At 44.0% G+C, this 27,992-nt stretch overlaps 9 protein-coding genes across 14 annotated transcripts; 5 read left to right on the plus strand and 4 right to left on the minus strand.

The window, feature by feature from the left end:
• Positions 1 to 4: 4 nt before the first annotated feature.
• On the plus strand, positions 5 to 1,119 carry LOC136195059 (AMMECR1-like protein). The gene is made up of 5 exons (XM_065984322.1): positions 5 to 198; positions 293 to 403; positions 457 to 571; positions 688 to 778; positions 832 to 1,119. The coding sequence occupies exons 1-5, from the start codon at positions 23 to 25 to the stop codon at positions 1,005 to 1,007; spliced, it is 669 nt and encodes a 222-aa protein (XP_065840394.1). The 5' UTR covers positions 5 to 22; the 3' UTR covers positions 1,008 to 1,119.
• Positions 1,052 to 4,242, minus strand: LOC136195057 (biotin carboxylase 2-like). Of its 2 annotated transcripts, none has more exons than XM_065984319.1 (19): positions 4,136 to 4,242; positions 3,921 to 4,084; positions 3,770 to 3,865; positions 3,591 to 3,712; positions 3,391 to 3,538; positions 3,206 to 3,327; positions 3,042 to 3,153; positions 2,902 to 2,983; positions 2,716 to 2,843; positions 2,571 to 2,665; positions 2,420 to 2,508; positions 2,249 to 2,358; positions 1,965 to 2,184; positions 1,844 to 1,918; positions 1,745 to 1,794; positions 1,534 to 1,686; positions 1,299 to 1,478; positions 1,144 to 1,246; positions 1,052 to 1,087 (listed from the first exon to the last, which is right to left on the minus strand). In XM_065984319.1, the coding sequence occupies exons 1-19, from the start codon at positions 4,215 to 4,217 to the stop codon at positions 1,074 to 1,076; spliced, it is 2,145 nt and encodes a 714-aa protein (XP_065840391.1). In that variant the 5' UTR covers positions 4,218 to 4,242; the 3' UTR covers positions 1,052 to 1,073. The 2 variants fall into 2 exon arrangements, with proteins under 2 accessions (XP_065840391.1, XP_065840392.1); XM_065984320.1 differs by having other exon boundaries at positions 3,921 to 4,069; positions 4,136 to 4,230.
• An 866-nt stretch (positions 4,243 to 5,108) lies between these two features.
• Positions 5,109 to 7,767, minus strand: LOC136195666 (uncharacterized). The gene is made up of 12 exons (XM_065985061.1): positions 7,625 to 7,767; positions 7,448 to 7,569; positions 7,175 to 7,364; positions 6,994 to 7,113; positions 6,834 to 6,928; positions 6,583 to 6,769; positions 6,434 to 6,531; positions 6,203 to 6,380; positions 6,030 to 6,152; positions 5,893 to 5,975; positions 5,660 to 5,843; positions 5,109 to 5,595 (listed from the first exon to the last, which is right to left on the minus strand). Exons 1-12 carry the CDS (start codon positions 7,707 to 7,709, stop codon positions 5,273 to 5,275), a joined length of 1,788 nt encoding a protein of 595 aa, XP_065841133.1. The 5' UTR covers positions 7,710 to 7,767; the 3' UTR covers positions 5,109 to 5,272.
• A 360-nt stretch (positions 7,768 to 8,127) lies between these two features.
• LOC136195663 (uncharacterized) lies at positions 8,128 to 13,463 on the minus strand. 2 transcript variants are annotated; one of them, XM_065985059.1, is made up of 13 exons: positions 13,401 to 13,463; positions 12,357 to 12,458; positions 11,553 to 11,671; positions 11,368 to 11,479; positions 11,204 to 11,309; positions 10,931 to 11,140; positions 10,494 to 10,864; positions 10,346 to 10,441; positions 10,171 to 10,280; positions 9,892 to 9,957; positions 8,621 to 9,841; positions 8,392 to 8,556; positions 8,128 to 8,328 (listed from the first exon to the last, which is right to left on the minus strand). In XM_065985059.1, exons 3-13 carry the CDS (start codon positions 11,646 to 11,648, stop codon positions 8,221 to 8,223), a joined length of 2,661 nt encoding a protein of 886 aa, XP_065841131.1. In that variant the 5' UTR covers positions 11,649 to 11,671; positions 12,357 to 12,458; positions 13,401 to 13,463; the 3' UTR covers positions 8,128 to 8,220. The 2 variants fall into 2 exon arrangements, with proteins under 2 accessions (XP_065841131.1, XP_065841130.1); XM_065985058.1 differs by having other exon boundaries at positions 11,553 to 11,665; positions 13,401 to 13,462.
• Positions 13,464 to 13,668: 205 nt separating this feature from the next.
• LOC136195667 (uncharacterized protein CXorf58 homolog) lies at positions 13,669 to 15,036 on the plus strand. The gene is made up of 9 exons (XM_065985062.1): positions 13,669 to 13,730; positions 13,777 to 13,873; positions 13,920 to 14,014; positions 14,065 to 14,170; positions 14,229 to 14,360; positions 14,419 to 14,494; positions 14,549 to 14,711; positions 14,763 to 14,841; positions 14,907 to 15,036. Exons 1-9 carry the CDS (start codon positions 13,681 to 13,683, stop codon positions 14,997 to 14,999), a joined length of 891 nt encoding a protein of 296 aa, XP_065841134.1. The 5' UTR covers positions 13,669 to 13,680; the 3' UTR covers positions 15,000 to 15,036.
• On the minus strand, positions 14,857 to 18,623 carry LOC136195665 (intraflagellar transport protein 80 homolog). Its single transcript, XM_065985060.1, has 22 exons — positions 18,540 to 18,623; positions 18,419 to 18,473; positions 18,314 to 18,365; positions 18,149 to 18,257; positions 17,922 to 18,032; positions 17,693 to 17,871; positions 17,556 to 17,645; positions 17,356 to 17,493; positions 17,167 to 17,291; positions 17,012 to 17,103; positions 16,793 to 16,949; positions 16,694 to 16,742; positions 16,521 to 16,635; positions 16,407 to 16,471; positions 16,219 to 16,354; positions 16,018 to 16,165; positions 15,872 to 15,958; positions 15,730 to 15,814; positions 15,577 to 15,666; positions 15,355 to 15,527; positions 15,175 to 15,298; positions 14,857 to 15,117 (listed from the first exon to the last, which is right to left on the minus strand). Exons 1-22 carry the CDS (start codon positions 18,577 to 18,579, stop codon positions 15,034 to 15,036), a joined length of 2,304 nt encoding a protein of 767 aa, XP_065841132.1. The 5' UTR covers positions 18,580 to 18,623; the 3' UTR covers positions 14,857 to 15,033.
• A 19-nt stretch (positions 18,624 to 18,642) lies between these two features.
• On the plus strand, positions 18,643 to 21,612 carry LOC136195679 (uncharacterized). Its single transcript, XM_065985090.1, has 21 exons — positions 18,643 to 18,751; positions 18,807 to 18,888; positions 18,940 to 18,991; positions 19,050 to 19,091; positions 19,157 to 19,211; positions 19,258 to 19,345; positions 19,404 to 19,489; positions 19,545 to 19,680; positions 19,732 to 19,817; positions 19,867 to 19,922; positions 19,980 to 20,102; positions 20,151 to 20,263; positions 20,311 to 20,382; positions 20,435 to 20,518; positions 20,572 to 20,715; positions 20,774 to 20,856; positions 20,908 to 20,980; positions 21,034 to 21,088; positions 21,143 to 21,190; positions 21,259 to 21,347; positions 21,401 to 21,612. Exons 1-21 carry the CDS (start codon positions 18,669 to 18,671, stop codon positions 21,506 to 21,508), a joined length of 1,758 nt encoding a protein of 585 aa, XP_065841162.1. The 5' UTR covers positions 18,643 to 18,668; the 3' UTR covers positions 21,509 to 21,612.
• On the plus strand, positions 21,608 to 25,500 carry LOC136195676 (uncharacterized). Of its 4 annotated transcripts, XM_065985086.1 has the most exons (17): positions 21,608 to 21,719; positions 21,777 to 21,951; positions 22,000 to 22,091; positions 22,146 to 22,235; positions 22,294 to 22,392; positions 22,441 to 22,530; positions 22,747 to 22,845; positions 22,890 to 22,988; positions 23,038 to 23,122; positions 23,175 to 23,248; positions 23,647 to 23,775; positions 23,823 to 23,927; positions 23,979 to 24,041; positions 24,102 to 24,185; positions 24,235 to 24,358; positions 24,412 to 24,567; positions 24,617 to 25,500. In XM_065985086.1, exons 2-17 carry the CDS (start codon positions 21,867 to 21,869, stop codon positions 25,399 to 25,401), a joined length of 2,259 nt encoding a protein of 752 aa, XP_065841158.1. In that variant the 5' UTR covers positions 21,608 to 21,719; positions 21,777 to 21,866; the 3' UTR covers positions 25,402 to 25,500. The 4 variants fall into 4 exon arrangements, with proteins under 4 accessions (XP_065841158.1, XP_065841160.1, XP_065841159.1 ...); XM_065985088.1 differs by lacking the exon at positions 21,608 to 21,719 and having other exon boundaries at positions 21,817 to 21,951; positions 23,175 to 23,242; XM_065985087.1 differs by lacking the exon at positions 21,608 to 21,719 and having other exon boundaries at positions 21,817 to 21,951; positions 22,893 to 22,988.
• A 436-nt stretch (positions 25,501 to 25,936) lies between these two features.
• Positions 25,937 to 27,657, plus strand: LOC136195117 (uncharacterized). Its single transcript, XM_065984385.1, has one exon. The coding sequence runs from the start codon at positions 26,028 to 26,030 to the stop codon at positions 27,207 to 27,209; it is 1,182 nt and encodes a 393-aa protein (XP_065840457.1). The 5' UTR covers positions 25,937 to 26,027; the 3' UTR covers positions 27,210 to 27,657.
• Positions 27,658 to 27,992: the final 335 nt, after the last annotated feature.

Raw genomic sequence — 27,992 nt, forward strand, 5'->3', positions numbered from 1 at the left:
TACGACGACTAGCGCGCTATAAATGGCCACAAAGGACGAAGAAATGGGCCAGCTACAAGCAGGACCGCGAAATGGCATCACATCTGTACGAATCGTTGAGCCAGCGATGTGCTACTTCTGTTTCGATGTCCTGATCGGCCACCTTCGCAAAATCGATCCTCCGAAAAGTCGAAATCTCGACTTTCCTAATAAGGAATAGTAAGGTGGTGTCCGTCGGTCGATGTTTCTTTCGGATTACGATTGGGGGGCCCTTTCTGCGCTAGTATCCTTAATCCGGGTTTTGTCCTTATAGCCCTCTTTTCGTTTCGTGGAAAATTCTCCCCGGACAGAAGCTGCGAGGTTGCATGGGAACTTTCAGTGCTCTGAAACTCCATTCGGGCCTTCGAGAATATGCAATCACGAGGTCAGTTTCTAAATTGAATTACGCAATTTAATTATCAGTTTTCATCTTTTAAGTTCGACAAAGGACAGCCGGTTCCAGCCAATTAGATACGACGAACTTCCCAAACTCCTCTGCTCTGTTTCTCTTCTAACCAATTTTGAGCTAGCCGAACATTATCTAGACTGGGAGGTGAGGAACACATAGGGTAGTAGAGTGGCGTTTATCAAGGAGCGTTCATAATCTGTATGAATCTCAACTAAATAGGACTTCTGAAAATGATCATGTGTGGCCTTCTCTCTTTCTAGATTGGGCTCCATGGGATTAGAATAGAATTCACTACTGAGAAGGGCCTGAGAAAGACGGCCACTTATCTACCCGAAGTTCCGCGAGAACAAGGTCAGAAAGAAAGGCAATGGGAGACATGGTTTTGATATTTCGTCTTTTCCTAGGATGGACCCGTCACGAGACTATCGATTCTCTTCTAAAGAAGGGTGGCTATAGGGGTCACATTGACGAAGACGTGAGAAAATCGGTTCGTCTCGTGCGCTATCAAAGCGAAAAGGTGATGGTCAGCTACGAGGAGTATGCCATGCAACAGCAGCAAAAGCAACAACGAAAACGATGAAAAAGAGACGAAAAATAGAGACAATAAATATTGCGAGAAACAAATTATTTATCAAACGTGATTGCTTTAACGTGATTGCTCTAAATTGACCAATAAAGCATTGACACAACAATTAATGAATCGAATCAATCTTTACGTGTGGGTTCCATCGCGAGAAGAGGGCTCCCCGGGGAAAATTGATCCTTTTGCTTATAAAATATTTCGGTTACGGTGCCGTCGTACGGGGCAACGATTCGATGCTAACGAAACTAGAACTCGTTCCCATTCGTTTTCTCTAAGTACTTCTATTACCTCTTGTTTCATTGATTCGATTGCCACTAGTATGTCTCCCTTTTTCACGTTGTCGTTTTCCGCGCAATAGACTTCGACGACCGTTCCGAATGCGTCGAATGACAAGTCTTTGGAGGCATCAGCCGAGCCTTTGGTTTCGCGAGCAAACGAAGGGATCATCTCGTGCTTGTACCTGCCATCCTACACGGGAGAAAAAAAAGTACCGAAACAGAGACCATTTTGAATATTGTATTACTTGATGAAATAGGTGAAGTGAATCGCCGACGAAAACTGCTTTGCACTGAAACGATTCGTCATTCAAAATCCCAGATAAGGCAATGGCGTCTTTTTCAATGCTGCAATGACTTAGATCCACGTCTACTTCGTCCTGATTATCTCCACTAACGAGCTGCAAGGAAAAAAGAAAGCCTTATGTGTCTAATAAAAGTCAAATCTTATGGACTGACAGTCAATGAATATTTTGAATCTGATTTCTTTGTGATACGCGCCAAAACAGCTACGAATAAGTTATTAGCCTATATAGATAAGCGCATTCAAAAACTCACTTTGATTATCAGACGACAAATCAATAAAATACGAAATGGGCACAGACCTGAAGCCAGTAGACAACCCAAAAGGATCTACAAAGAAAAAAATCAGTACGTACTCACATTAGGTATTAGCTACCTTGCATTGAGCCAATCCTCATTTTATCCTTGATCTCCTCTTGACGAAGTACTAGCGAAAGAGCCGTCTGTGCCAAAACAGCCTGAGAAAGAGGCGGAGCTTCTGGAAAAAGTGATTTCTCGTGCTGATCAATGAAGCCCGTGTGGACATCGCCAGCCACAAAGCTGGGCTGTTTAGCCAAGTTTATTAGAAATTCGGTGTTAGTATTAACACCGACAATCTAAACAAAAAAATTATTATACCGTACATACATGTATTTCTCTAATTAAATGTTTTCTACTCACATGGTAATCTCTTAGGGCTTCGGCTAAACGGTTGAGCGCCGACGTACGATTCTGATCCCACACAACCAATTTCGCTATCATTGGATCATAAAACATGCTTATTTCATCCCCTAGGGGGAAAAAACAAATGAGTGAGTCGTGCGCGTCTGCATGCACTTTGTCCCTCCCTACCTTGTTCTACTCCCGTGTCGACTCGTACATTCACCTCTTGATGGGGAGCCGATAGATGCAATAGCCGTCCGGGATCAGGAAGAAAGTTGCTTCACGAATTCAAACGCTTGACGCTAAACGTAACCTAACATACACGAGCAAAAAAGCGTACTTTGACGGATTTTCCGCGTAGATGCGAGCTTCAAAGGAATGTCCGAGCAATGGAATGTCTTCCTGAGTAAGAGGCAAGGCTTCACCCGAAGCAACCTATAATAAGAATGTCAGAGAGACACCGTATCGTTACTTTATATGCTTACTTTGATTTGCCACTCTACTAGATCCGTTCCCGTTATCATTTCGGTGACCGGATGCTCCACTTGCAAGCGCGTGTTCATCTCCATGAAATAGAATTTCTTATCCACGTCCATAATAAACTCGACCGTCCCTAGAAAAAAAATTCCCTATACATAATAATCAATAAATATTTGGCAATCGCAATTGACCGGCTCCGACGTAGCCGACTGCTTTCGCTGCTCGCACGGCGGCCAATCCGAGTTCACGTCTCACTTGATCGTCCAATCCGGGCTAGAAGAGTAATCAAAAAATATATTTATTATTAGAACAAATAAATATTTCTCAGTACGGCCGGAGCTTCTTCTATGATCTTTTGATGTCGTCTTTGAACGCTACAGTCTCTCTCGTATAGATAGACTGTATTGCCCAGTGTATCAGCAAACACTTGAATTTCAACGTGACTAGGCAAAAGATATCATAAGACGTCTGCAAGGAAATTAGTATTTAAGTTACCGTGGCTTCTCGACGTATTTCTCCACCAGCATTCGATCGTCGCCGAACGATTGCTTGGCCTCTCTTCTCGCGGATTCCAACTGATCATCGAATTCTGACAGATTCCTAACAATCCTCATACCCTAATAATAATAATAATAAAATCTAATAAATCACGTGCTTATAAAATATTTGAATTTTCGTACCTTTCCTCCTCCTCCCAACACCGCTTTTAACATCACAGGAAATCCAATTTTCTCCGCTTCCTCTCTCAGTTTTGCATTGCTCTGGTCGTCGCCGTGGTAACCAGAAACAAGTGGCACTCCAGCTGCAGTCATCAACATCTTAGCTTCCCTTAATTTATAAAATATCTAATACTATATTATTGCTATTGATTTTTTAGGACTTTTTATCTCCCATGCTTCGAATTGCACTCGCCGGAGGGCCAATGAAAACGATGCCGGCTCGCTGACACTCTTCAGCGAAAGCAGCTCGTTCAGACAGAAAACCGTAACCAGGATGAATAGCCTCGTCAACAAAAAAAAACAATAGGTAATCATCTATAAAATAATTTTATTTATTCACTTTGGCATCGCTTTTGATGGCCACTTCGATAATTTTGTCGATATTCAAGTAGCTTTTCTCCGATTCCGAAGCGCCAATGTAATAAGCTTCGTCGGCCTAAAGAGAAATTTCATGAAATTAGGGACGTGGGCGTGGTCGAGTTTTCTTGGACCTTTTTCGTGTGAAGCGAATTGCGATCGGCGTCGCTGAACACGGCCACCGTTCGGATTCCGAGGAGGCGTGCTGTCTTCAGTACTCGACACGCGATTTCGCCGCGATTCGCGACGAGAATTGTGTCGAGCGATTTCTTTCCGAGCGATTTCTTTCCGAGCGATTCTGGAGGAAGGAAGAGTGTTGCGACCATGCGAGTGATCTCAAAAGGCGTACGGTCGTTGGATAAACGTCTTGCGTAAACATTCCTCGTCCAGAATCGTCCGGAGAGCGTGCAAAACCCAATTCGGGTAGCCATCGAACAACGCGCAGTGCGTACAATTCTGCGTAGGTGGCGTAGGTACAGCAACAGGAAGTGCATAGAATTGGTGCTCGAGTCAGACTACTGTACATTCCATCAGTGAGCGCATCGACATTGTATTGCAAGCATACTAATTTTGGTTGCTTCAATTCAAAAAACGAATTTCAGATCAGAATGGCGCAAAAAATACCTTACGCGCACAGGTCCCGTATGTTGTTTGTGTCCAGAGACTTCTTTAGTCTCTGGTCCAACCGTCAGGTGAGGGGCAGGTGAGGACGCGTAAAAGGCTCGTGAACCTCCCGTACGCTTATCGATCAATTCCATAAAGCACTGTTTACTATACTGCGTCAGAGCTGCTATTGACCAGGTCAGTAAACTTTGTCCGCTTGCGCAGTTGCATGGAGGAGTTGGGTCCAACACGTCACTTAAGCTGAGCAAATTTTCCCTTTCTAAACACGCGAATGCCATCAAACATTAATAACAACTAGCTGACTATTTCTTTCTGCTGCAGTAGAACCTGAGCTCTTTTTCAAGTCTTTGTCAACAATGTTGACATGAACGCTGGCATTTTCTACAAAGGCGATCCCGCTGGCTTTTTATCGTTTAATTTTGAAATTTTATTTTAGAAATAGGAAATGAGTGCTCTCTAAGGAATTTTCCTAAATTTGAATTTATTTAGTCTAGAGAGGGAAAATACACTCGTTTTTTGAAAATAAGTGACATGTGGTATAAGGAAAATCTCCGTAGCCTCAGTTGTGCTCTAGCTGCTCTGAAACAAATAGAAGAGAACAGTTTACTGTCGCCAGTCGTCACGAGTCTGAAGACTCAAATTAAACGTCATCGGAATATCAAAGCCGTCTGAAGTCTCGTGAAATGCTTTTCCGGATACACAGTCAACTTTTATAGTTGAATTTGACTTGAGCAAAGCATGCAAACCACATAGTTATTCCTACAACTGACAAACAGAGAGAAACGCTGACAGACGCAAATACACACTGACAGTCATCTCGAGATATGCCTCAAACCGGTCGGACCGAAGTCCCTCCGGCCACTTAGTACTGCCAATAACTACGCACAAAATGAAACACTGTCAAGAGGACAAGATATGTAGTAGAAGTTTCGGCGGTGGCAGCTGCTAGTGATGCAGGAGTACTCTCAGCTTCTAGAGCTCCGCAAAATTGCTGTTCACTAGCTTGAATGCTTGAAACGACATGAGCCAAGGGTTCGGGAACGACATTTAGATCACAATTGCTCACGCTACACTGGCCAAGGCACTTGAAAAACTTCGCAGATTGATGTGGTGAGTCATTAGCCAGAACCTGAGCCGAAAGGTACTGCTCAGCGCAGATTGAGACTCGGGTGAGATTGCAAAACTCTAAATACGACAGCAAGGTCGACACATAATTTATAAAGCAGACAATGGCAATGCAAAGATATACCTTCTTCGCTAAAACACGTTTTTATGTAGGTGTCTGATTCGTGAGTTTCTTTCACTCTGCGGGCGAACTGAGCAACGTCATTAGTTTCGTTCTGACAATTTTTGAGTAGAGGGTTAGCACAAAGTGCAACGGTGGATACAGTCTCGCAGAAGATAGGTTTTTCTGCACTACGTAGAGAATTGATCTAAAATATCTGTCAGCATCTCTCAAAACAAACATAACAGATGACTCACAAGTTCTTCTGGTTTTTGGAGTTTCGTTGCATTTTTCCAAACCGACAGGCATTCTTGAAGACTGTTCACTTTGCAAGAGTCAGCTTCAACATTAGGTTAGTAAAAATATTTAATCAATTACTAATTGTCATTCTAACCTTTTTTACAAAACAATATGTCTTGCTCATCATGGCAGTCTATCACACCATCGCAAACATTAGAGACGCAAGTCAAACCTAGCCATGCCACTCGACATGGAATGGTATCCACAGAGCAAGTGACTTAAATAAAAGGTTAGAATATGTAAGAAGTAATTAATTATTAAAAATACCGTTTTTGAGGCACTGACTCTTGTAAGGTATAGACGGAAAATATGCCTGCAGCTGACTTCTCATGTTCTCTACTTCGTGGCTCTGGTTGGAGCAGCTCTTGAAAGACTCGATGCACTGCGAAAAAGCTACAACAAGATCGCAAGCCGTGTTCTGCTGTTCGCCTGATAAGACTTGAATCTAATTGAGATTTTTTCGAAATGATTGTAGATGACAAGCTATATCATACATACTTGGCTAGAGAAAGTAGACCTAATTCCAAGACGCACAGTACGTTGGCTCTCCAAAATAGGAAGGCAATACGCCATCGCCCGATTTTTGCACCAGAGAACTATATTCGAAAGTACGTTATAAACTAATAACTCAGCATGATTTCACTAACTCTTATCACAGTAGCGGTGATAATTATTCTGGTTTGCGTTGTCTGCTAAGGCCAACGCCAATTGCACAGATTGTTCGCTAGAAGATGAACACTGTCGCTTGATTCCACCAAGGTCAAAACACGTGAAGAATTGGGAGTACGCCGTGCAAGCTTTGGTTAATTGTCCTGTTTGATTTGAGAGTAAAAGCTGTAGGCATAAAAGTAAGAACACAACAACTATAGGTTCCCTGCAGCATCAGTGATATAGATACCTGCACCCCTATGATTGGGTGGATAGTAGGAAAAGTGCTCTTCAAAGATGTTAAACAGTTTGAGACAGCTTGAATGTCGCACCTTGTCACGTTTCCTAGAATAGAGTTAGTTTTTTCTAGTCTTTTGCGGTTCCCTTCCCCGTTCCTTTGCCTTACTCACCGCAAACCGATTCGTCTAAGCCATCGTCGCAATGACTCATTCTGTCGCAAACCAAGGACGAATTGATGCAGCCGGAAACTCCGTAAACAAGGCAAGAAAATTGGTTTGGTCCACAATGCGCTGTTTCACACGTTCAGAAATATTACTGAAGAGAGGCAAGGATATTGCCTATCAATCATACCTCCTTGTATGCATTGCTGCCGATAAGTTGGAGAGTAAACATATCGAGACACGTTATTTAGCAAGCTTTCGACTTCTTTAACACTGGCATTATTTGGCGGACAGATTGCATTGAGGGTTTCAATGCAGGACTTGAATTGAATCACGGCTTCGCAGGCTAAGCTGCGCAATTTATTCGTGTACCCTTTGATCTATACGTAAAAAGCAAACAAAATAAGCTTATGCTCTGCGTGTATCACGCGAAATAAAGCTTGTTACGTGATAGCTAGATTACCTGTCTGGCAAATGACGCCGTTGACGTGTCGACAAGATCCAGAGCCTCACCAGGTACGTTCCAGAGCTTAGCTGAGGCAGAACAGCGCTTTTTAAGAAGCTCTTCCGTTGACGCGCAAGCCTCTGTTACAGCACTGACTCACTAATTATCACCGTGCCGAAAAGGCGCGCAACGTACGTGTAGTAGCTTTAGGCAAAAAGGAGGCAAGGCAGAGGAGTACCAATAAAAGGAGAGCAGACGCCTTGCTGATTCCTGACATCATGCAGTTGACGATTTTGACCCCGAACAGTAGCTACGCCTCCAGAGCCTTTCTCGCGATCCCGTACAGAGATAAGATCATATCTATAATCATATTTTCTCTATTAGGTTAGTGTACCTCCTCTTTCTCACACCCACCTATGATGACGTTAATAAGGATTTTCAAGCGCATTTCAAGTCTCATCTTTTGAACTGTTGCAAAAAGAAGAGCGGTCAACTTTTATGGAGTGCATCGAGTCCCACGCTCCCCCCCCCCCAGCAAGTGAAGAAGGCCATGTGAATATTCACGTTGTTTGAACTCTCTAACTACCACTGCCATGCAGATAGTATTGGCAGACTTACGGTATATCTAGAGGCGTTTGCGAAAATTAAACAATTAGGATTTACCTCTACGCTTTGCAGAAATTCATGCAAACAGCACACACATTCGAACAGCTTTCCATTCAGCGCAGACTCTACAACAACAAAAAACAGACATCCAATGCAGACGAGAAACCGTTGCTTTTGCCAGTCCTCTAAAAGAACGTGCACTTACTATAACTCACACCTTCATACTCCTGCTCCTTAAGAGGAATGCTCACTGCCAGACTTTCGATAATTTGCTTTTCGCTCCAGTAAAAGAACTAGGACAAACGAATACGCATAGTGTATACTATATATACGTATAGGGTCGGGTCAAAATTTACCAAGGTTCTGTAGCGATAATATGGTGAAATCGTGATGTTTCCTTGACCTTGGCCAACGTTAAAATCAAGGCACACTCCTAGTGACGCCTGCCTTCTCCTCAACGTTACTACTGGCTCAGCATAGAATGGAATTGAAACTCGGACATCTATGCCGCCATCCAGCAACTGCGAGAAGGTAATAATCAATCACGTATATGTACTTGCTACAACGGTTTATCTCCTGACTTACATAAGCACTAACGCTTGCGGTTCCGCCTAACGTTAATGTAGCCGTTGGTCTTGAGAGGCAGGTAAACATAGGTGACGACGAAGGGCACACCTCATAACCCAAAGTAGCGGCGAACGTAACCGCACTGCGGAGATTTAGAGAAGCTGTCAGTGCAAACATAAGAGGTATATCAAACGTTAGCGAAAACAGGGTAATTGTCGTTTGTCCGATATCAGACGATCTTGGACTGCAAAGCGAAAACTCACTAGTCTTGTACGGAATCACAGTGAAAGAACCCAGACGTAAAAATTGTTTCACCGTTGCCGTTTCTGCCGTTTTTGTGTTCACGGTCAAAGAAGCATACGCGTCTAAGATATCAAAAGGATACCCAAAGACGCTTGCCGTTGCAACGGCTTTAGCAGATACGAGTCCAAAAGGATCGTCGTCCAAGTTGGCGCCAGCAAAAATACCAGTCACGAAACTCATGTTAAACGATGACGAATTGCCGAAAGTTGTGCCATACAAGCGAGCAATGTGAGATTTGTAATGATTCTTTTCGTCTTTTCGACTGCTTTGACTGGCAATTCTGTTGTAGAGAGGATTGCTGTCAGCCCAATCAGCAGACACCAAGTCTCTCCGTAATCGCTTCTTGGAGTTAGCTTGCATGTTTCTCATTTCTTGACTATTGTTCGTCAGTGTCACTGCAGCTAAGGCTTTTTCAAGTTCTATGGAAATTCTAGAAGAAGAGCCCTCGCTCCACGATCGTTTGCTCAGAATGCGAAGAATACATTGAGCTTTTGAAGAGTTTCTCTTGAAGTGATCAAGAAGAAGACTGTCAACGCGTAGCTGGTCTACCTCAGCTAAATGACTTATAGCTAAAGCGGCCGCTTCTCCGACTTCCTTCGACGTCATCCCACTCTCCATTGCTTCCACTATCGGTTCAACAGCGTCCACATTTCCCGCATTGCCTAACGCCAAGAGAAAAGCGACCTTTTCTGAAACGACGCTGCTGGAATGAAGTTTGTCGAGCAAGAACCGAACCGCGATGCTGGACGCTGGCTCGGCCGCACTTCGAGCAAGCGCCCCTAAAGCTAATGCCGCTTCTTCAACGAAGTCATTGACGAGACGCGTGACCAGCAATAAAATCCGGTCGCTGGGGTTGCGCAAATACGAGACACTTGAGAGAAGATTCGTCGGACTCACCCCTGAACTTAGGGGATCTTCTAACAGCGCTGCGATCGCCTTTGATACTCCGTTTCAAAATAGCGATAATAAGGAAAAGAATTTCGTACCTGACGAGCGCTGCGCGTTCCTGATGCGACCAAGAGAGGAAGAAGGCGTTCGCGTTGAGACGCGCTCTATAAAAGGAAAGACAACGAGCTCTGTAAAACGTTTACTGATCATGACTAAAATTTGTCATAGATCGCTGAGGAGATAAACGGTTAAAGATGGTCTGATCGTTCGAGGGGAATCATGCACTTCTGGGAAGGCAAAAAGCTGTAATATATGGGTATATAGATATCGGGGCCCCCTTTTTTCAATCGTAGCTGCGTAGAGCCCACTCTGCTTACAGTGAAAAATGCGTCAACGACGGCATCGCTGACGGGCGTTTTGACTTCACTCGAGCACAGATGCTGCTCGCAGAGACCCTCCAATTCCACCAACGGTGCAATGCTATCGTCTGTACAGTAAGTACAAGGAGCACAAGTCAGTAATCTTTAGCACTTTTTCTCTCAATTCGCTTACAAACTCTACTGTAATTTTCTTCAAGATTTTCGAGTAGGAGACGTACGTCGGGCAGTTTCGATCTGCTCATATCAAGTTTTTGCTTTATGACGTCAGCTAATTAGAAATAATCGCTTCTATAAGTAGGAATTTTGTAACACTAGCTTACCCTTTACTTGCTTTCCTTCAACAGAGCTAACCTGCAATCCGTGCGTATCTTCGACAGTTACAAACTCCGCCGATCTTTTCTGCTGAACCTTGTGACGCCTTAGGAGCCTGACTGAAAAGTCTTGTCTGACTCGAATTCTGTTGGTAGGGAGATGTTCACTAGAAGAGCCATGACGCTTTTGGTAAAGCGACGTTTGAAGAACGCCCGTCATTTTGATTGGCATCATGCTGCGTTGGCTTAGGATTGTCTCTTGACTTTCGCTGTATTCGAGCTCGGATGGCTTTGCATCAAATCCGGTAGAAAATTTCTCTACGTCTGAAGATTTGTACCGTTTGCGAACCGAAAGTCGACGCTTTGCAGTTTGAACAACGCTAAGGAGGACACAACAAGAGAACTTAGTACAGATATATAACAACGCGCGTTCAAAACTGTTTTACGTGTAGTGAGCCTTTCGTTTACTGTTCGAGCCTTCTTCGACAATGTCGCTGCTTCCTTTGCACAGCGACGTCTGAAACAGACTGGCAAGCGATTTCTTGAAATTGGTAACTTCAAAATCATCGTCGTGAACTTGCAGAACGTGTAGAACAGTTCCGTTTGATAGTTGAACAAAGTAGAAGGGATGTTCGAACTGCTTGAACACGGAATGACTATAAGTTGGCTTTGGTAAATTATAGTGACAAAAGATATAATCGTGTAAACCATGCAGCCACCTTTGAGAAAACTGATTGTTCGCGCCGAAGTTGGAAGTTGAGCTCAGATTGTACACTTCAACGTGGTATTTCAAGCCATTACTTTGATATAGGGTAAGATAGTTCTCTAAAACCGGCTCTATTACAGTCTGCTACATGCACAATTGCAAGTGAAATACGCAGACCTGCAACGCACGTGACGTTCGCTTTGAAGGAGAGCTCAAACTTTTCAGCGGGACCAATTTCTTTCGTCCAAAGTTTTTGCTTCAACGTCATGTTGTAGGTGAAAACGTTACGCTATATGCAAGAAGAGCTGTTGTACCGACAACGCCTATACGCAAACACGCGTAATATCTATTTAATTAGGTACCTTAGAACACTGTAACGAAAGACATTGAGCGTTATCTTCAACAGCAAGGGCCGACGCCGACAAGAAGCTCCAAAGAAAGCCAATAACTAAGTTCATTTGCCCAACAGATTTTTCTAAAACTCCAAGATAAGTATCATTTATCAGATTGAAAATTTAGGACCAAAACGAATGAAATAGGTGCCCCAATCAAGATTCTGGCACGCCTACTAAGTGTATATATATAACGTGGGAGTTGTGTGGATCACGTTATCGGAGCTAATTAATAAAACGCATGAGTACAAGCTCCCACGCTTGCGGCGCCAACACGGCTTTTCGCTCGGCGCCAAACAGCTCGTTTCCATACGTATACACATTGACTAGAAAATAAATCAGCTGCCAAGCTTCGGGCTATGTCGTCGGGCAGAAGCAAGTCGCTGCCTCTAAATTTAATTATGCAAAGGAACGATTCTACGAATGGGGCGTTTCTACGAATGGGGCGTTTTCGTAAGGGAGAAGTGAGATTCTTACAAAATATAAAAAGCCAAGTTGATGCTATAGCGTCTACATTCGAGGAATATAGACTACGCTGACCTAAAGCCGGCTAGAATTGCATGTTCGACCAAAGTGAGATCGTGACGCAGGACGAAGTGCCCCCATATAGCCGCGCGCGCAATTAACTCTGCCAAAAGGCGAACGCTCTAATATTGCCAAAGCGATGTAAAATTGTAAAATAAAATAGCGCGTTGTTTTTTGTGCCATGGGAACGCTGCATGGCTGCGCTATACCGCAGTTACAACAATCACGCGCACGCTGAACTTCAGTTACCTGAAGACCGCGACGTCCAATGTTGGTATATGATATCCCCTCAACTCAAGTTGCTGTCGACAAAAGCCGGCTCTTCTGCGTTATCTTCTGAGTTATCTCCTTCTATGGGCATAACATGATTAATTGGGCGCGCATGCGAGACTAAAGTATACAACTCTTAGTTGGTGGACCATTCGTTTGCGCTATTTGCCGAGTCCGTACGGTTTGCACACGCTGAGGTATGGCTTTCAAAGAGGTCGAGGTCGCTGTATGATAATTCGGTCACATTATACGTATGACAAAGTTTTTTTTGCTAGAGCAGCTGCGCTCCCAAGAGTCGAAGCCCGCTGGAAGATGAAACACAGGCTTCTCAATTTAGGTCGCCATTTCGCTTTGAATTATAGACCAATTTTAGCGATTCGCACGAGGTCATGTCAGGGAGAAAATACTTGTTTGTACACAGGCTGTTTTCTAAGACAGTTTAGGCTAAAAACTTTCTGTCAGAGACTTAATTTATAGAGCGCATTTTCTGAGAATTTCGTCCACATTACAGTAATTACAGTAAGTCCTAATTAGGTCAAAGTTTGAATCACTGAAAATGCACCTCTCAAACATTTTACAGGCTTTACGTAGATACAGTACGCAACTTTGAATCAGCTATAGTTGGGAAAGCCTGAATTACATAATTAATGCCTACGCAAAATGGTGGAAGCTCTGTAACATTTAATTAAACAATTCAAACTAAAAATTACTGTAAACAAAATTCGTAGAAAGTGCGCTTTATAATTAGCAAAGTCTCTGACAAATGTTTTTAGTCTAAACTAGTTTTTCTCCCTAACCGTAGTAACGTGCATGACGAATTGTTGAAATTAGTCTAATTTAATTAATTCGAAATGACGGCCAAACTTTGCTTCCTTTTACTGCCGTATAAGACCGCCTCTCGCTGAAGGCGCCTAACGACTCGGAACGCTAGAGGTGTCAATGCCTTTTACTTACTAGTAGTGCAGATCGTACAGACTCGACTCCGCTAATAGCGCAAACGAATGCTAGGGCTTCCCGACTCACCCTGACCCTAAACATTCCTCGTCCACCATTGTCCAGAGAGCGTGCAAAACCTCTAGCCATCGAACACGCGCAAGTGCGTAAAATTCTGCGTAAGTATCCGAAGTGCGCAGATTGCGAACAGGTGCTCGAATTGCTCGAGAAGCAACCAAATTTTTTAAGGTTTAGACTAAAATGTCAACAGGCTCACTGATGGAATAGTTTGAGAACCGAATTTCAGATCGGGACCACTAAAATTTTCTACGCAACTTATGCGCACAGGTCCCGTACGTTGTGCCCAACAATGGCGTCGTCAGGACGCCTAAAAGGCTCATTCTCTCCCGCGGACCTTCCGTACGCTTATCGATCAATTCTTACTTGCACGATAATTCCAGTGTAGACTCCTCAATGAAGCGGCGGCAAAAATACAGCGATTCTGGTGCTCGTATCGAGATAAACAACTCTATCGAATGCTCAAATCGAGTCTCTGTTCCGCTGTGAGACGTTTGATTCATCTGAATCGTTGTCATCTAATCGATCTAGGAGGAAAGTTTGAGCGGAGCGATTCTGAAAAGAATTTGTCCACCCGAAATTGAAATTTTCAAAGATCCGACCATGCGATTTAAAATTAGATTTAGGTAGACGAAAAACACGTTTTAAACACGCGTTTGAAATGCTATGCTTCTAGATTCGGTGGCACCGAATTTCCACCAATAATTTTATTCAAAATTTTCTTATCCGGAAAAGGCGTCAAGTACATGACCGGAAAACAATTCATAGAACCGGGATCTGACGTAAACAAGCAACATATTTTAATAGTACATTGTTGATCTACGTGGGTGGGGTCTCCAGGCAGCGGAGGATGCGCGACAGAGAATGGGAAATCGAAAGTTCTTTGATCAAATGCTAGTCGAAACGATTCAACAGCAAACGCATGACGTCAGAGAGCGCGAAGACGTGGCAACTCTTCAAGACTATATGCAGGTAAATAATTAATTAATTGACCGGCAAGAGAAATTTTTGACGCGTAATGTGTGTGTAGCTAATTAGTCACGTGGACGAAAGTCCGGCTAGTTTCGGTGGAAAGGCGAATTATTGGAGAAAATTATCTCTTGATGGTAAAGCAACTGGAGCCCCCATTTAGGACCCTCTAAGATCTTTTACTTTGCCAGCATTGCCACGGCATCATATCATGTATGATATCGTGGAATATCTGAATCGGGGAATTCCTTCCGCTAAATTGAGAAAACACCTTCCGTATGCAACGTCACGCCCGCAATCGCAAAAGGAATTCGTTCAGCAAATTCGAGCCATATCCGCCGCCTCGGTTCCCAGGCAAAAAAATAAATAGAAGAAAGGAGGTTACTATAATGTATCTGGATATAGGTCTATGTCTGGTCGACGATCTCAGCAATCGAAAGTTCGCGTCGCTCAAATGAAACGGCACTACGGAAAGAAGGAAACCGTAATCACACGCACACACAGTACACGTATATGTTATTCGTAATAATACGTGGGGCACGTTCGCAGGAGAGTCCCACTAAAAGCGAAGAAAACGAATTGGAAGACGAAGCCCTACAGCTTTACGAGTGGACCCAAGAACTCAATCTGGAGCACGTTTGATAGGCATTTTTACTTAGTCTCGCTATTATTTATTTTATGATCTGGCTCCGGCGCGTTGCCTCTCCTTTTCCAATTCCGCTTCGATTTTCACTTGAATCGTATCCCAATGAATTTCAGTCTAAAATATATATATTCTATATTCGATTAGAGGAGCAACTGTCTCTCTGTTTCCTACCTGAGCTGCGCACTGAATAAACGTTTTATTGCTCTCCTTTTTTCCGAACTCGGTCAGGTATTTCTGCCTATACGCAACGACTGTGTCGACGTGGGTCTTGTACTGGATAGCAAGCTTCAAAGCTCTACAATGAATACGGCTACTATTTTTGTCAATATTGATTGAGCTATTTTTTTTGACCTCGTCCAATTGTGCAATTGCATGTTGAGCTCGATTGCACGATAAACGAGCCCCGCCTGTATGAGAATTCTCTCCGCTTCGTTCGGTTGATGTGAGAACAATGCCCAAGCGGCGTTGCGCCCCTCCACACTTGGTATATCTTTCATCGATGCTAAGTACTCCACCTTGCTCACCTAGGTAACCCACAATCAATATGAATACATTATTGATTTATTAATCTACTTCGTGAATGGCTGCGTAGGCTATCTCTGCTGTGTTGAGGTCTCTGGCTACCGTTGCCATAGCGGCCAAGCAAGCCCAAACCGTACCGTCCTTTAAAATTGAATGGATTTTAATACTGTAGGCGAGATAGTACAGTAGTGTGCTCGTTCTGACCTTTACGAAGCGACACAGACGAACAGCTTCTTCCCAACGGCCAGCCTGCGCGTGCTGATGAAGAACGGAAGGGTAGGGAGACACACTGAACACACAATAGTTACAAGAACCATTAACTATAATACAGATATTGATTACTTACTCTGAACTGACCCACGCCCCGTCCATCCTCCTCAATCTGCAGTGATTTCCAATAAAGCTGACTACTTCAGGATTGCGACCAAACTCACTATGAAAGATAGACAGATAGACCTACACATAGACTATCAATTGAGGTCATTTCCTTACGTTATGTCTCGTTCAGAACAGGTTTGGGCCAATATATCTTTATCGACAAAAGCCACTGCGGGATGAAACCACGTAGTCTGCTTTGTATCTTGCACTGTAGCCAATATGTTGCAACAGTCACTCCAACACATTGAGGAAACCATGGTTCCTTCACAACTCAATAATTAATTAATTAATTTTTCTATCAATGCTTTGGTGTACCTAATTTGGCTATCCTATTAGCAGATGTGTGCGAATTGATGCGTGCTAGGTATAGCTCCTTATTTTTATCAACAAAGGCTAGGTGACGTTGAGTCGACGGCCCGTGCAAATCCAGAGCAACGTCAATAATTTCAATCTGAAACAGAAATTCGATAAAACTGTATAGGTTCTTTTTCAGATTAGCCCACATGATGCTTTATCTTGCTACTGTCGCCCATCTCTTTCCCAGACAAGGCATCGAAGATATGAATGACTTAAAAATATAATCGAAATGTCGTATTATATTTAGATCTATAAAATACTCTTTTCATCTTTCTGATCCTGGACGGCCAACGTGTCATTGCTCAGACTAACGCACTTGCTACTGATGACGTTCGGCCTCAGTCCAGGCAACTTTGGACTACTTACAGGCCGGCCCTTCGTAATAACGTATCTAAGGCCAGATTTTCCACCCATCAAAAAATCTACTCCTAACCTCATATGAATATATCAGCAATCCCGTGTTATCAATCAGCAAGAAATGCCTAGATGCATACCTAAAAACCTCAAACGTGATAAATCATTGACTTCCTACTTCTCTGCCAATTCAATGAGAAACACCGAACTGTCTCTAAGATCAAACACAGCCGGCGTGTTCCAGCTCGAACTTTTGTAAATGTAACACTGCGTTGGTGTCGTCACAACCAGGTGTCCCCAACCGAGACACACCTTCACAATTCGCTGAGAAAACTCTACTCAGAATATAATTTATTATCATTGTCACGAGATCGTCACAATGTGTGTGTGTGTGTACCAAGTTTTTCCGCAAAATTACTAGCCAAGTCCCGAACGTCAATTTGGCTTTCATCCTGCACAAGAACCTCGAGATTTCTCCACTCGAGTCGCCTAGTGTACACAAGTACTCTACTACAAAGGATACCAACGTATTGCAGCCTATTCGATTGTCACCTGTCAATGATTTGTGCCAATAGGACTTGGCCTCCTCCGCAGGCTCCAGCCAACTGGGTGCCATCGCTCGTCCACGATATATTGAGCACAGAACCAGTGGGCACTTTTTCGAGACTATGTGACCACTTTCATATGGAAAATAAAAAGTTCTTATAATGAGGAGATAGACTGGTTCTCATCAATTCCTACCCCTGCTTTGTCACACAGTCTCAGCGTATCGAAAGAGCCGATCGCAAAGAGTTGGCCGTCGGATGACCACGAAACGCTGGTGATTGGATAATCATGCGGTTGACTAGAATAGATCAAACGCCCAAAACTGTCCCAAACCTCAATAAAAAGAAGAAGATTAATTAAGCTCAGGCTCTAGGACTGACAAAAAATAAGCCCACTTTGTATCTTCGATCTTCAGATCCTGATATGATGAGATTATTAACGGGACTCCAATCCACTTTCAGGATCAAGTTCTCGTGAGCTTTCCACTAGGACACTACATAAGACCTACTTTATTATTTCTATGATTATTTACAATGATTGGCTTCATTGACGGTTGCAATGGTTTAATAACCATTTGCTTGTCATTCGTATAGAGCACGTGATCAGAATCGGGCGACCATGCCACTCCGTAAACGGGCGTTTCCAGTTGAGACAACGTAGATCTTAACATTCCACTTCGAGACCAGATTTTCACCTGACCGTCTTCCCCAACTATAATACAATCAAATAAATCAATAATACATTGGATATATATAGTGTACCGGTCACTAATGCTGTCCCATCGTGACTCCATCGTGCCATGAGAACAGCTCCTCTATGCGCTTCCACGGATTTTTCAACTCGTCCACTTTTCGATATTAAATGAAATTTGCCTACATTCAAAACCTTATAGCCTAATATGAGTATTGATCATGCAAGCGAGTATAAAAAATTTATGGCACACTTTACTTATTTTAATGTCAGAATTTGAATTATTAAAAATATTTACCGTCTGTCGAAGCGAGAACAAATAGGTCGGAAGCCAGCCGTTTTCCGCCAGCGTTAGCCGGAAACCAGTGGAGATCGGTAGGAAATACTTCCTTCGACAACTTCGTAATCTTCGAATGAATCAATTTTCGCTCTACATCGCGAATATTCGTATCAAAGAGTCTACTTGCGTCGTGTCGTCCGAATTGGCGCTCCATTTCAGTATCAGATGATCGTCCCTGATTAGAACGAGTAGTAGAAATAGAGCATCGGACAGATGATGCCTTCTTACGCGGCGGAGAAGAGTTCGTCGCTGCTGCTCCAGCCCACGCAACTCACCAGCTCGGTATGTGCGAAGAATTAAGGGTTAAAACGCCACGAATTCGCGCGTCGTGCAATGCCAATATAAAGGATATGATTCTGCTTCTTCTGCAAGGTGACTTTGAACTTCATCGTGCGAGAGAAAATCGAGATGTTTTGTTGCTAACGCAAACGGTGGCGCACGTTAGACGAGAAAGAACGATAGGAGGCGTGGCAACACAATGTCGTCGAGAGTTCTCGTCTGCTTCGGCGAGGCTATGATACGCTACCAGCCCGTCGACGGGAAGAGCGCGGAGTCTCAACCGTAAAATAAACGTGGAAAACAGGCAGCCGAAAGTCGAAATGACTGTATTTCGCAGATCGCTGTTCTTGAGATCGGTCGGAGGAGACGAACTCAACGTGTGCGTAGCCCAAAGCAAGTTAGGAAGAAAAACTCGCTGGGTTAGCACATAATTAATGAGTCAGAGATGCGTAACAAAGCTAAATGGGCAGATTTCTGTTCTTCCCACCGGTCCCATGGGTCGAGTCATTACTGACTGCGAAAGTAAACACAATAATTTTCTAATTATTTTACCGAACATGACAGGAAATTTCCGTTACAGAAAACGTCGATTTTTCTGACGTGGTCTTCGTAGATAATGCTGGTATTTTTAATTAAATAAATGATTAATTAATTAATTATTGTATGGCTGCTACCAAACTCATTTAGACCTCGGCACTTATACCGTTCTTCCGGAACTCAAAACCGTTCACTACCAGAGAAGGTTCGCAGAGCACGCACACTCTTCGTACTTACACAACTGTCTTTAGGAATTCCGCTTTTGCAAAACACGATCCCTCCGTTTTCAATTGGACCGACTTGCTGTCAAAAACGGAAGAGATGTGGCTGCATATGACAGTATGATCACCATGATGAAAGATTTCACTCTTATAGAGATTTGTTCTTTTTTCTCTAGGGCATAACTCCTATGATTTCTGAATTGGCTTTCGAGTCGTGGAACAAGGCTTTGAGTGAGGCTCATAGACGCAATATTCCTACGAGGTTTGCTCTTAGAGATATTGCTGTAAAATGTGTGGTACTCAATGTTTCTTTTCAGTCTCGACTTTAACCACAGAAAGCAATTGGGCACGTTGGAGAAACTGTGGAGCTACGTCAAACCTCATTTACCTCACCTACAGGTTGTGGTACTTTCGCTTTTGAGTATGCAGGAGTTAGCGGATCTAGAAGGAGTGGTAAGTTCGTTTGGTTGGTATCTACGATTTCCTCTTTAGCGTTCCTTCTAGGTTCGGCCTCAATCAGACACGCCTGAATCGGATCCGGCTTGGCCGCGACTTATGCAGACGTTGAGGTCAAAATGGGAATTGAAGAGGTGGGAATAACCTATAAAAATAACGTATTTTTCGTGACGATTTTTCTAGACTTGCTTGCTGCTTCAAAGCCGTTGATAAGACCGGTTTGCAGACGCGTTGGAGCGGTGAGCAAAAGTCCCCAAGCTCAGACTTTTAAAAACACGCGGCGTTGCCGTGCGCAGTTCTTGCTACAGAATCAGGAACGTTCACGACTCACGGAACTCCGATTCTTCATCGTCCAGTCGACGCCCTGGGCGGCGGCAGCGCCTGGATGGCCGGTCTTCTCGACTCATTTATGGACGCAGGTCAGCTGAGACAGAGTTCCTAACCTTCGAAGATCAAGTCGCTTTCAGATGTCAGCACAATGGATGTGACGTCGGCTCTGCGGCACGCCGATCTGCTGGCAGCACTTTGTCAAGAGACAGCGGGAGATCATTCCACCGTTACTCGCAGTCAACTATCTCAGGTACGACGCAGCTCTGCATGTCTGAGTAGGCGCATGGTTTTTGGCAGGTTGAAGAGCGTTTTGCCAAAAGAGCCGTTGATCTTGCGAAATTGCAAATAAACTCGGAGAACGAAGCTCAAGTGAAATTCTTTCTAAAAACTGCCTCGCACGAATTTCATTGCCTACATATAGATTTGCTCCACTTTGCAGCATTTGCACGACGCTGGCGTCATTGCTATTCTGCGAGCCAAGAATCCTGACGTTGCCATTGAAAGAGTGCGTTTTCTTGCTGTTTGGCTCTGTTTTCTTGCTTTAACCGTCGCTCCTAGGGTCTTGAATTGGCGTCGATGGGCTGCCGAGCTTTGGAAATCACAACGGATGCGACCGACTGCGTTCGCGTCATTCAGAAACTTCGGGACAAACTACCGAGTTCGTGTATACTCGGTGTTGGCACGGTGATGGAAGCAGAACAGGTAAACGCACGCTTTGGGGTATGTCTGTCGCGCTGGGGGAGACTGTCGTGGTGGTTAGGTGTCATCGTTTGCTGCACTTGGCGTCAAATTTGCCTTATCTCCCATTGCTCCTTCGGGCTTCATCAATGCTTGTCACAACCAGTAGAGATAAAGTTGACATTTTTTGTACTATAGCTAAGCGTCTCTTTTAAGTGGCATTGTAGCTGTTCCGTCTGGGTTTACTTCAAACGAATTGTGGAGTCTCCATCAACAGGGTGCTCGAATGGTACAAGACAGATTGCTTAATTTAAAAATCGTTTTTGATATTTTGTGGAGCAGATTAAGTTGTTTTCTGCTCAGCAGTTTTCGCCTTCTCTTCTCAAATCTATGCTCAGTGAGTGAACGGTTCAACCGTATCAAAGAGCGTCAAAAGAATCTTATTTTCTAGGCGTCGGTCCTCTAAAGAATATGAATATTTCACCTAGCGGTGGCATAGGTGCGTACGTATATGCTCTAGCATTAGGCATACTGCCAAAAGGGTAACCAAACTGTCGTTTTTTCTAGGTCCGCACAATGCCCAGGATTGGTGGGATGCAGGCGCTCGAGTCTTGGCCATGGGCTCTAATTTAGTTGGAAAGGACATCAACTTCGCGGTGAAGCGTGTATTGTTTTGTATGAAGTTTTTCATGTTTTTCTGAATTTGCAGACGGGAAGCTCTGAATATGTCAAGGCTAGAGAAGACTGGGAAACAGTTGGAAGAGTTGCAGCAAAGAATCTATTCGAAACAGCAGCTCAAAGGTCAGGAAAAGCATGAAGGCAATTTACGCGGGGGAGATTTTTTGTACTCTTATTTCTGTATGATGTGGAGCTGAAGTTTTTTATTATTTCCAACTGAATACACAGTACCTTCATGCAGAGGATCGCGTTGTCGAACATTCAACCGATCCACAACACAAAATGCCCAAATACGTCGTCTTTGACAAGACCAACCTCTTCGTCTTCCAGCCTCTGTCGGAAACGTAACGGTACGAAAATGCATCTCTTGTAGCCTTGCCGAGGTCTGCAATTTGCACGTTAGGCAGGTCTGAAAACGCCTTAGATATGTATGCAATGGATCACGTGAGCCGAGTCGTGACCAAGAGAGAGCAGCCGGCCGAGAGCTCCTACTTACTATGGGGAATAGTGTTGACGGAGATGGCCAAAGACCCGCGGTCCGGCCCCGCTCTCTTACTACGGGGAATACCATTGACGCTAACGGTTATTCCTTTGCTGCTAGACTTTTCTAACGATTACGCTTCCTACTAGCCTTTCTTTCTGCTGTCGAAGAAGGAGATAAAAAAAGTGTGTATTTATGTATTCGACACTATCCGGAAAAATGGAAGACAGCGAGAAATCGGGTGCGACGGGTAGTGTTGAGTCAGAAAGTCAAAACTATCTCACGGCGTATTTAGCGTGGAGAAAGTTGCCTTCATTTGGCACGTGACGCTGAAATAGCAGATCTTTTGTTTTTAGCTGGAGCAGACATAGAAGCTCTTGATGGAGTATTGATTTATTAGCCGCCACTAATCATGATTAAAATCATGACTAAATGATTAATAGGAGAGAATGACGCCCTTTCATAAAGCTGTTCAGAAAGGAAATAGAGAAATGATGGAAGCTTTGATTGCAAATGGATGCAATATTCATGCAAAGGGCGCCGTATGTAAAACTATCATCGTGGGGCTGTTATTAATGAGATGCTTATAGTTTGGTGAAGCATTGGCATATGCAAGTCATTTGGAAATTATTAAACGACTCATTGAATTGGGAATGGACGTCAATCATAAATCAAATTGGGTATTCAATTTAACGTTTGATTAGTGGCCACATCCACAAATATCAGCGCCGGTTTTGATGAATAGAGTACTATACATCTCATTGTGCTACCGTAAATACTTTCTGAATGTTAGACTGCCTCAAGCAAAGTATTCTGGGCGAGGCAATCAAAATTAAATAGTTGTGGCTGTGGCTTCTACAAAGAATCATACAATATTTCAGTACAACGATTTTTAGAGGGGCAACACTTCACTTCTTTGGGCATGTTGGGATAATCAAGTCGAAATTGCGGAATATTTGCTCTCAGTTGGAGCAGATATTGAAGCTGTCAATGACGTATTGATTTATTAGCAATATATAATTATAACAGAATTTTATAGAAGGGGAGAACGCCGTTTTTGCAAGCCATTTACTTTGGACATGAAAGAGTGATGAATCTTCTAATTGTAAACGGGAGCAATATTTATGCAAAGGACAATGTGAGACACTACGAAAGACAGTTTAGCTTTTAATCTTTGAGTGATTTAGGAAAACAGAGGAGCCATTGAAATTGCTGATTCTGAAAATCGCCTTACACTGAAGGAAAAAGTCGTGAAGATTTTCAGCGAACGAGAGGAAAGCATAGATGAAATTTTGTGACGTGTGATAAGAGTTTTCTTATAAGTAGGCTGCTTTTTCCACAAACAAAGCTGTTACAGCGGATGAAAAAGAGGAGATAATTTCACAACGTGAAGTAAATGTAGGCATACGTCTTCATAATATAAAACATAAAAACTATTACATTGTGGTTGTAAGCAAGCGAGAGGTAGAGGAATTGACGAACGATATAAAATCGTTCTTCTATCTATAACATCGTTTCTAATGGGGGCCCAAGACCTTGACACTTCTGAGGACATTTAGGTGCACGTCAAAAACGGACGAAAAAGCATTTACAAACCAATTGATCGTCCTGAAACATCGACTAATGTAGAATCAAACTGTTAGCAGATAAATAGATTAGTAAGAGGAAGTTGTACGTGAGTCGGTGACCTAAAGAAAGGACTGTCGTTTCAATTAATTAATGTGGGCACATTTCGGGACACATTGTCGAACGAAGGTCCTGCTTGCTGAAAGTCAATAAGAGTGGTTGTTTTCTAGGCAGAAGAGACGACTTCGACAGAAGATTCAGAGCCCTATCGTTCTTCACCCACATTGCATTTGTATCAGACTGAAGAACCCGAAGACGCTTCTCGCTTGGAAGAAGAGACCATTGACGTGTCTCAACAGGTCAGTATAAAGATATTTAATGTGAACCAGTGTTTACAATTTATTAGCTTGTTTGTGAGCTGCAAAGTCGCCTTGATAAGTCAGAAAAAGAGAGAAATGCTGCTTGTGCTGAGAAGGAACGTCTCGTGCAAGATCTCCGCGCCTCTCAACAGGTAAGTAGCTGTGGTAGTGCTGCAGAGTAAATATTTTATGTATTGCTGTAGCTCGTTCGCGAGTTTCAGCGTCGCCTAGAAGAGGAAAGAGATTCTGCCCGCACATCTGAACAAGTTAGTTTGCAAACGCTAGTGTTGAGTGAACATTAGGTTACCGTGCGGCTCGTTCTAAAGCTGCAACACCGTCTCGATACGGAGAGAGCTTCTGCTCGAGCGAAAGAGAGACATCTCACTGAGAATCTTCACTCTTTTCAGCAGGTTGGTGGGATTGATGTTGGTGAAGAGATTCTGTCCAATATTGCATTAGCTCGTTCGTGATCTGCAAAAAGAGAAAGACGCAATTCTTTTGGAACACAAAAACGAAATGGAACAAGTGCAAAAGGCTATTCAGTACCTCCGTGATCGATGTGCTCAAGCAGAAACGGATCTCAGTAAGAGATCAAAGGGTTAGTACGACTCACAGACTATGATCCGGCCTTTATAGACGAACGTTGCGCTCAGCTGGAGGAAGAACGCGACGAGGCAAGACTCGTTGCCCAAGAAGCGCAAAGAAATTTGAGCAAATACGAAAGTGTACCTCTAATTTCGTCGGCCGACGTTGACGTGCAAGACGTCAAACTCGGCGGGGGATCGCACGGAGGTGAGTAGAAGGATCTATGCTTTGATTAATTGTTTATTTTCAATGTAAGACGTTCGTGTGGGTCGTTGGCGTGGCTGCAACGTGGCTGTCAAAACGTTCTACGATTTTCTTCGCGTTGATGTTTATATTCGCCGATTGGAACAAGAAATTTCAATCTGCAGTCAAGTTCGTCATCCTAACGTCGTCTCTTTGCTTGGCGTCATCACTCAAGATGACATTCCTCTGAGAATCATATCAGAACTACTCGAAGCATCTCTTTCTGATATCATTGTCGCCGCTGACAGACGTCTATTTCTGCGAGAGCAAGTCGACGTCGCAGTGGGCTGCTCGTCTGGAATCTGTTATCTTCATGGTCTTGACATTCTTCACGGAGACATTCGATCGACGAATGTCGTCGTCACGTCAGTAATGGAAGCGAAAGTCTGCGATTTGGGAGCGGCTCGTTTTGCTGAGGTCTCCAGTCTGTCAGCTGGGCCGATGAGTCCTGATTACGTCGCTCCGGAAAGGCTCAAACCGGGTCAGCACAACACAAAAATGGCTGACATCTATAGCCTCGGCGTGACATTCATCGAATTGATGACGGGAGAGCAACCGGCGACAACAAAGAGAATGGCGCAAGGAACAAGTGTGCGTCATCGTATCATCAAGCGTCTTTGTCTACAGATGGTCGGTGTCAATCGCCTAAAGAGGCCTTCAGCAGGAGAATGCTTGGCCAGATTGGAAGACATTCAGAAATCTGACGAGGAATACAAAAGGTGTCCAGCGAAGAGAATGGTGAAAGGTAAGATGCATGGAGGAGAGAAAGTGGAGCTGCTCGCTGAGCGGTGGAACTAAATTTTATAAATTTCATTTCAATCGCCACCCATGCTATCATTACGTACATACCGGTAGATCTACAGTACATGTATCTATCACAGCCTAGTGTACATACGGCCCTGATTGGCAGTTCTCTCTGAGCACAGTAGGACCTCGCTTTCTATAGCGGTTGCCCTCGGAACGAGATTTTTTGACTATTTTATAGAGTTGTAGCCCCGTTGTGCTAAGTCCTTTCTATATAATTGAATTGATAAATACTCAGACGGAGATTACACCCAAAACATGTAGGAGGCATTCTGGAGTAATCAGTGGAGAGTGATTTCGGAACTGGCGGCAGGTTTTCTCCCGTTACATGACTTAGGACAGTCTCACTGTCATCGTCTGGATCGTCAAACGCCTTCAACAAGACGAAGCGGTTTTCAGCAAAGTTCTTCGCCACGGTAAGACCTTCCTCAACCACGGGGCTCTGCGAGAAAGCGCTGAGAGCTAGTTGCGACGCAAGGTTCATAGTAGGAGTGAGACTATCCGGGCTTCACACCTAACGGAAGTCAGAGGAAGGCTTCTATTTTCGGTCGACCGCCGCTGTCGTCCAGTATGTACAACAAGAAAGCTGTTGCCCTAGGCATAGTGACGGTTCTTGGAACATGTCAATTCGTCTTTTATCTTCGATACGCGTCGCGTGCCCGATCTCCCAATTTAAACTCCCATGGACTTCAGAGGCCACGAACGAAACGGATCCGGTCGTCGCCTTACCGTCCAGAACGCATCACGTTCTCGGTCTTGTCCCACAAGAGCCGAGAACTGAAACAAAGGGGCCCCCTGTGATCACGCATCGCGAGAAAACTCCAAATCCTTCTCCGGATCCTCCTTGCCCTACGTTGTCTCTTCCACTGAAAGAGCTCTATCCCGACGTTCCGCCGCCGTGTCGAGACGCGAGCGGTTTCGCCAGTTCGCCGGCATTTTGTCCACAAAAGACGAAAACGAAGAAGTCGTCGCTCCTCATCGTCGTAATGTCGGCAGCGTCGAATTTCGCCCCGCGTCACATGGCGAGAAATCTGTGGCTCCGATCCCGATTCAAAATGAAGGCCGACTTCGTCGCATCGATCGCATCCGTGGAAATATCTGTTTCTCGTCGGAAAACCGAATGCGAAGACAAAGGAGAAGAGCGTCGCCTTGCAGCGCAGCATCGCCGCCGAATCGTGCCATTTCTTCGACATACTCCAAGTGGACGTCGTGGAAAACTACTACAATTTGACGGCGAAAAAGATGGCCGCGTTCGACTACGTCCTTCGAAATGCATCGATTTCGATATTCTTCTCAAAACCGACGACGATTGTTTCGTCAACGTTCAGTTGACTCTAGAATGGCTTGACAGTGTGACGTCAAAGGCTTATGCTTGTGCTGTTCGAGGAGCAAAGAATCGGACCGGAAAATATTTATTGGGTGGTACGTGCGCGATACGCAGTCCGCCTATACGAAATCCGCGGCACAAATGGTACTTATCTCCTCAGGACTATCCGGATAAACAGTTTCCGCCCTTTTGTTACGGCCCGGGGTATTTTCTTTCGTATGATCTCGTCAGGGCCATTTCGTCTTTCAAGGGTAAAGATCGGATGGAGAGTTTTCGACTTGAAGACGTTCACACGGGAATTCTTCTCAAAAAGACGCTTCTCATGCCGTCGAATTGCTTGTCTCACGCGCATCGCGTTCTAAATAGGGATGGACGTTGTTCGAGAGGCGAGTTTCCGTTCGTGGTAATGGGCCGATCGCTTGAGCGGCTGAAATATCTATACGACGCCTTTATGCAATATCCGACGTGCAGATGAGCAAGTCATTTGTCTTTTAGAAATCGCTGTTTTCTATTCACTCTTTTAAAACTACGCGGGCCTCACATCTAACCTGCGTGACGTGGCGTGAGTACGAGAGTCACAAAGACAAAATATTTTTTGGAGCATATGTATAAATACGTCTCAACACTCGTCTCAGCTAACATCAATACTCAGACGGAGATTACAACTTCTGTTTCTCTAAAAGCGTCCAGTCCCACATGAACGATGACAGTCACTTTACTGAAATCTTCCGTGCCTTCAAAGAGCTGGTCGACCTTCAATTTGACCATTCGTCCAGGACGTATATATTCGGTAGGTCTTGTAGCGCCGAGTTGACATCCTAGAGGGCGCCCCTTCCTGCGCAGATTCAGTCCGTCTGCATGTGCCTCAAGAACGATGAACAAGGGCTTCATAGACGAATCTTGAACTTCAACGCAAAATTCATTTTCCCTATCAGAAGTTAGAATTATGGCCTCCGGTATACGTTCGGAAAATTCGTCATCATCTGATTCGTCGGATTCAAAAGAAGATGAATCTTCATCGCCAATATGAGAGCGTGATTTTGCTGAGTCACTATCGTCGTCGAAGAAGGCTTTCTTTATTTTCTTGCGCTTTCCTCGGCCATATTCCGCATCTGGGCCATTTTCTTCAAGTGCCAGCGACTTTATAACCTCAGCGTAAAGAGATTTTGTATCGTCGAAACCATAAAGAAGCTCGCCCGTCAAGATTCTTTCGAGAAGAGAAATGTATTGTTCTGTCACGTAGACCGATCTTGGTCGG

This window comes from Oscarella lobularis, chromosome 14 (genome assembly GCF_947507565.1).
Source record: "Oscarella lobularis chromosome 14, ooOscLobu1.1, whole genome shotgun sequence".
NCBI lineage: Eukaryota > Metazoa > Porifera > Homoscleromorpha > Homosclerophorida > Oscarellidae > Oscarella > Oscarella lobularis.

Excerpts from the sequence above, each read along its gene's own strand:
- LOC136195679 (XM_065985090.1), top strand. The coding sequence starts at position 18,669 with ATGTCGTCGAGAGTTCTCGTCTGCTTCGGCGAGGCTATGATACGCTAC. Across the intron at positions 18,752-18,806 it reads AAGAGCGCGGAGTCTCAACC|ATCGCTGTTCTTGAGATCGG; the intron begins GTAAAATAAACG and ends TGTATTTCGCAG. Across the intron at positions 19,212-19,257 it reads ACCGTTCACTACCAGAGAAG|GAATTCCGCTTTTGCAAAAC; the intron begins GTTCGCAGAGCA and ends AACTGTCTTTAG.
- LOC136195059 (XM_065984322.1), top strand. The coding sequence starts at position 23 with ATGGCCACAAAGGACGAAGAAATGGGCCAGCTACAAGCAGGACCGCGA. Across the intron at positions 199-292 it reads GACTTTCCTAATAAGGAATA|CCCTCTTTTCGTTTCGTGGA; the intron begins GTAAGGTGGTGT and ends TTGTCCTTATAG. Across the intron at positions 572-687 it reads AACATTATCTAGACTGGGAG|ATTGGGCTCCATGGGATTAG; the intron begins GTGAGGAACACA and ends CTCTCTTTCTAG.
- LOC136195666 (XM_065985061.1), bottom strand. The coding sequence starts at position 7,709 with ATGATGTCAGGAATCAGCAAGGCGTCTGCTCTCCTTTTATTGGTACTC. Across the intron at positions 7,365-7,447 it reads CGGCGTCATTTGCCAGACAG|ATCAAAGGGTACACGAATAA; the intron begins GTAATCTAGCTA and ends TTTTACGTATAG. Across the intron at positions 7,114-7,174 it reads GCAGCAATGCATACAAGGAG|CGCATTGTGGACCAAACCAA; the intron begins GTATGATTGATA and ends CGTGTGAAACAG.
- LOC136195676 (XM_065985086.1), top strand. The coding sequence starts at position 21,867 with ATGGGGAATAGTGTTGACGGAGATGGCCAAAGACCCGCGGTCCGGCCC. Across the intron at positions 23,123-23,174 it reads GAAGATTTTCAGCGAACGAG|AGGCTGCTTTTTCCACAAAC; the intron begins AGGAAAGCATAG and ends TTTCTTATAAGT. Across the intron at positions 23,928-23,978 it reads ATCTCCGCGCCTCTCAACAG|CTCGTTCGCGAGTTTCAGCG; the intron begins GTAAGTAGCTGT and ends GTATTGCTGTAG.
- LOC136195667 (XM_065985062.1), top strand. The coding sequence starts at position 13,681 with ATGGCGTCGTCAGGACGCCTAAAAGGCTCATTCTCTCCCGCGGACCTT. Across the intron at positions 13,731-13,776 it reads TTCTCTCCCGCGGACCTTCC|ACTCCTCAATGAAGCGGCGG; the intron begins GTACGCTTATCG and ends ATTCCAGTGTAG. Across the intron at positions 14,495-14,548 it reads GAGAAAATTATCTCTTGATG|CATTGCCACGGCATCATATC; the intron begins GTAAAGCAACTG and ends TTACTTTGCCAG.
- LOC136195663 (XM_065985059.1), bottom strand. The coding sequence starts at position 11,648 with ATGAACTTAGTTATTGGCTTTCTTTGGAGCTTCTTGTCGGCGTCGGCC. Across the intron at positions 10,865-10,930 it reads AAACGAAAGGCTCACTACAC|CGTTGTTCAAACTGCAAAGC; the intron begins GTAAAACAGTTT and ends TGTCCTCCTTAG. Across the intron at positions 8,329-8,391 it reads ATTATCGCTACAGAACCTTG|TTCTTTTACTGGAGCGAAAA; the intron begins GTAAATTTTGAC and ends CGTTTGTCCTAG.
- LOC136195057 (XM_065984319.1), bottom strand. The coding sequence starts at position 4,217 with ATGGCTACCCGAATTGGGTTTTGCACGCTCTCCGGACGATTCTGGACG. Across the intron at positions 3,539-3,590 it reads CGAAGCATGGGAGATAAAAA|GGAAGCTAAGATGTTGATGA; the intron begins GTCCTAAAAAAT and ends TTATAAATTAAG. Across the intron at positions 2,359-2,419 it reads CGACACGGGAGTAGAACAAG|GGGATGAAATAAGCATGTTT; the intron begins GTAGGGAGGGAC and ends TTTTCCCCCTAG.
- LOC136195665 (XM_065985060.1), bottom strand. The coding sequence starts at position 18,579 with ATGAAGTTCAAAGTCACCTTGCAGAAGAAGCAGAATCATA. Across the intron at positions 16,472-16,520 it reads GGATCAGAAAGATGAAAAGA|TCATTCATATCTTCGATGCC; the intron begins GTATTTTATAGA and ends TATATTTTTAAG. Across the intron at positions 15,959-16,017 it reads TGTTCTGAACGAGACATAAC|TGAGTTTGGTCGCAATCCTG; the intron begins GTAAGGAAATGA and ends TATCTTTCATAG.
- LOC136195117 (XM_065984385.1), top strand. The coding sequence starts at position 26,028 with ATGTCAATTCGTCTTTTATCTTCGATACGCGTCGCGTGCCCGATCTCC.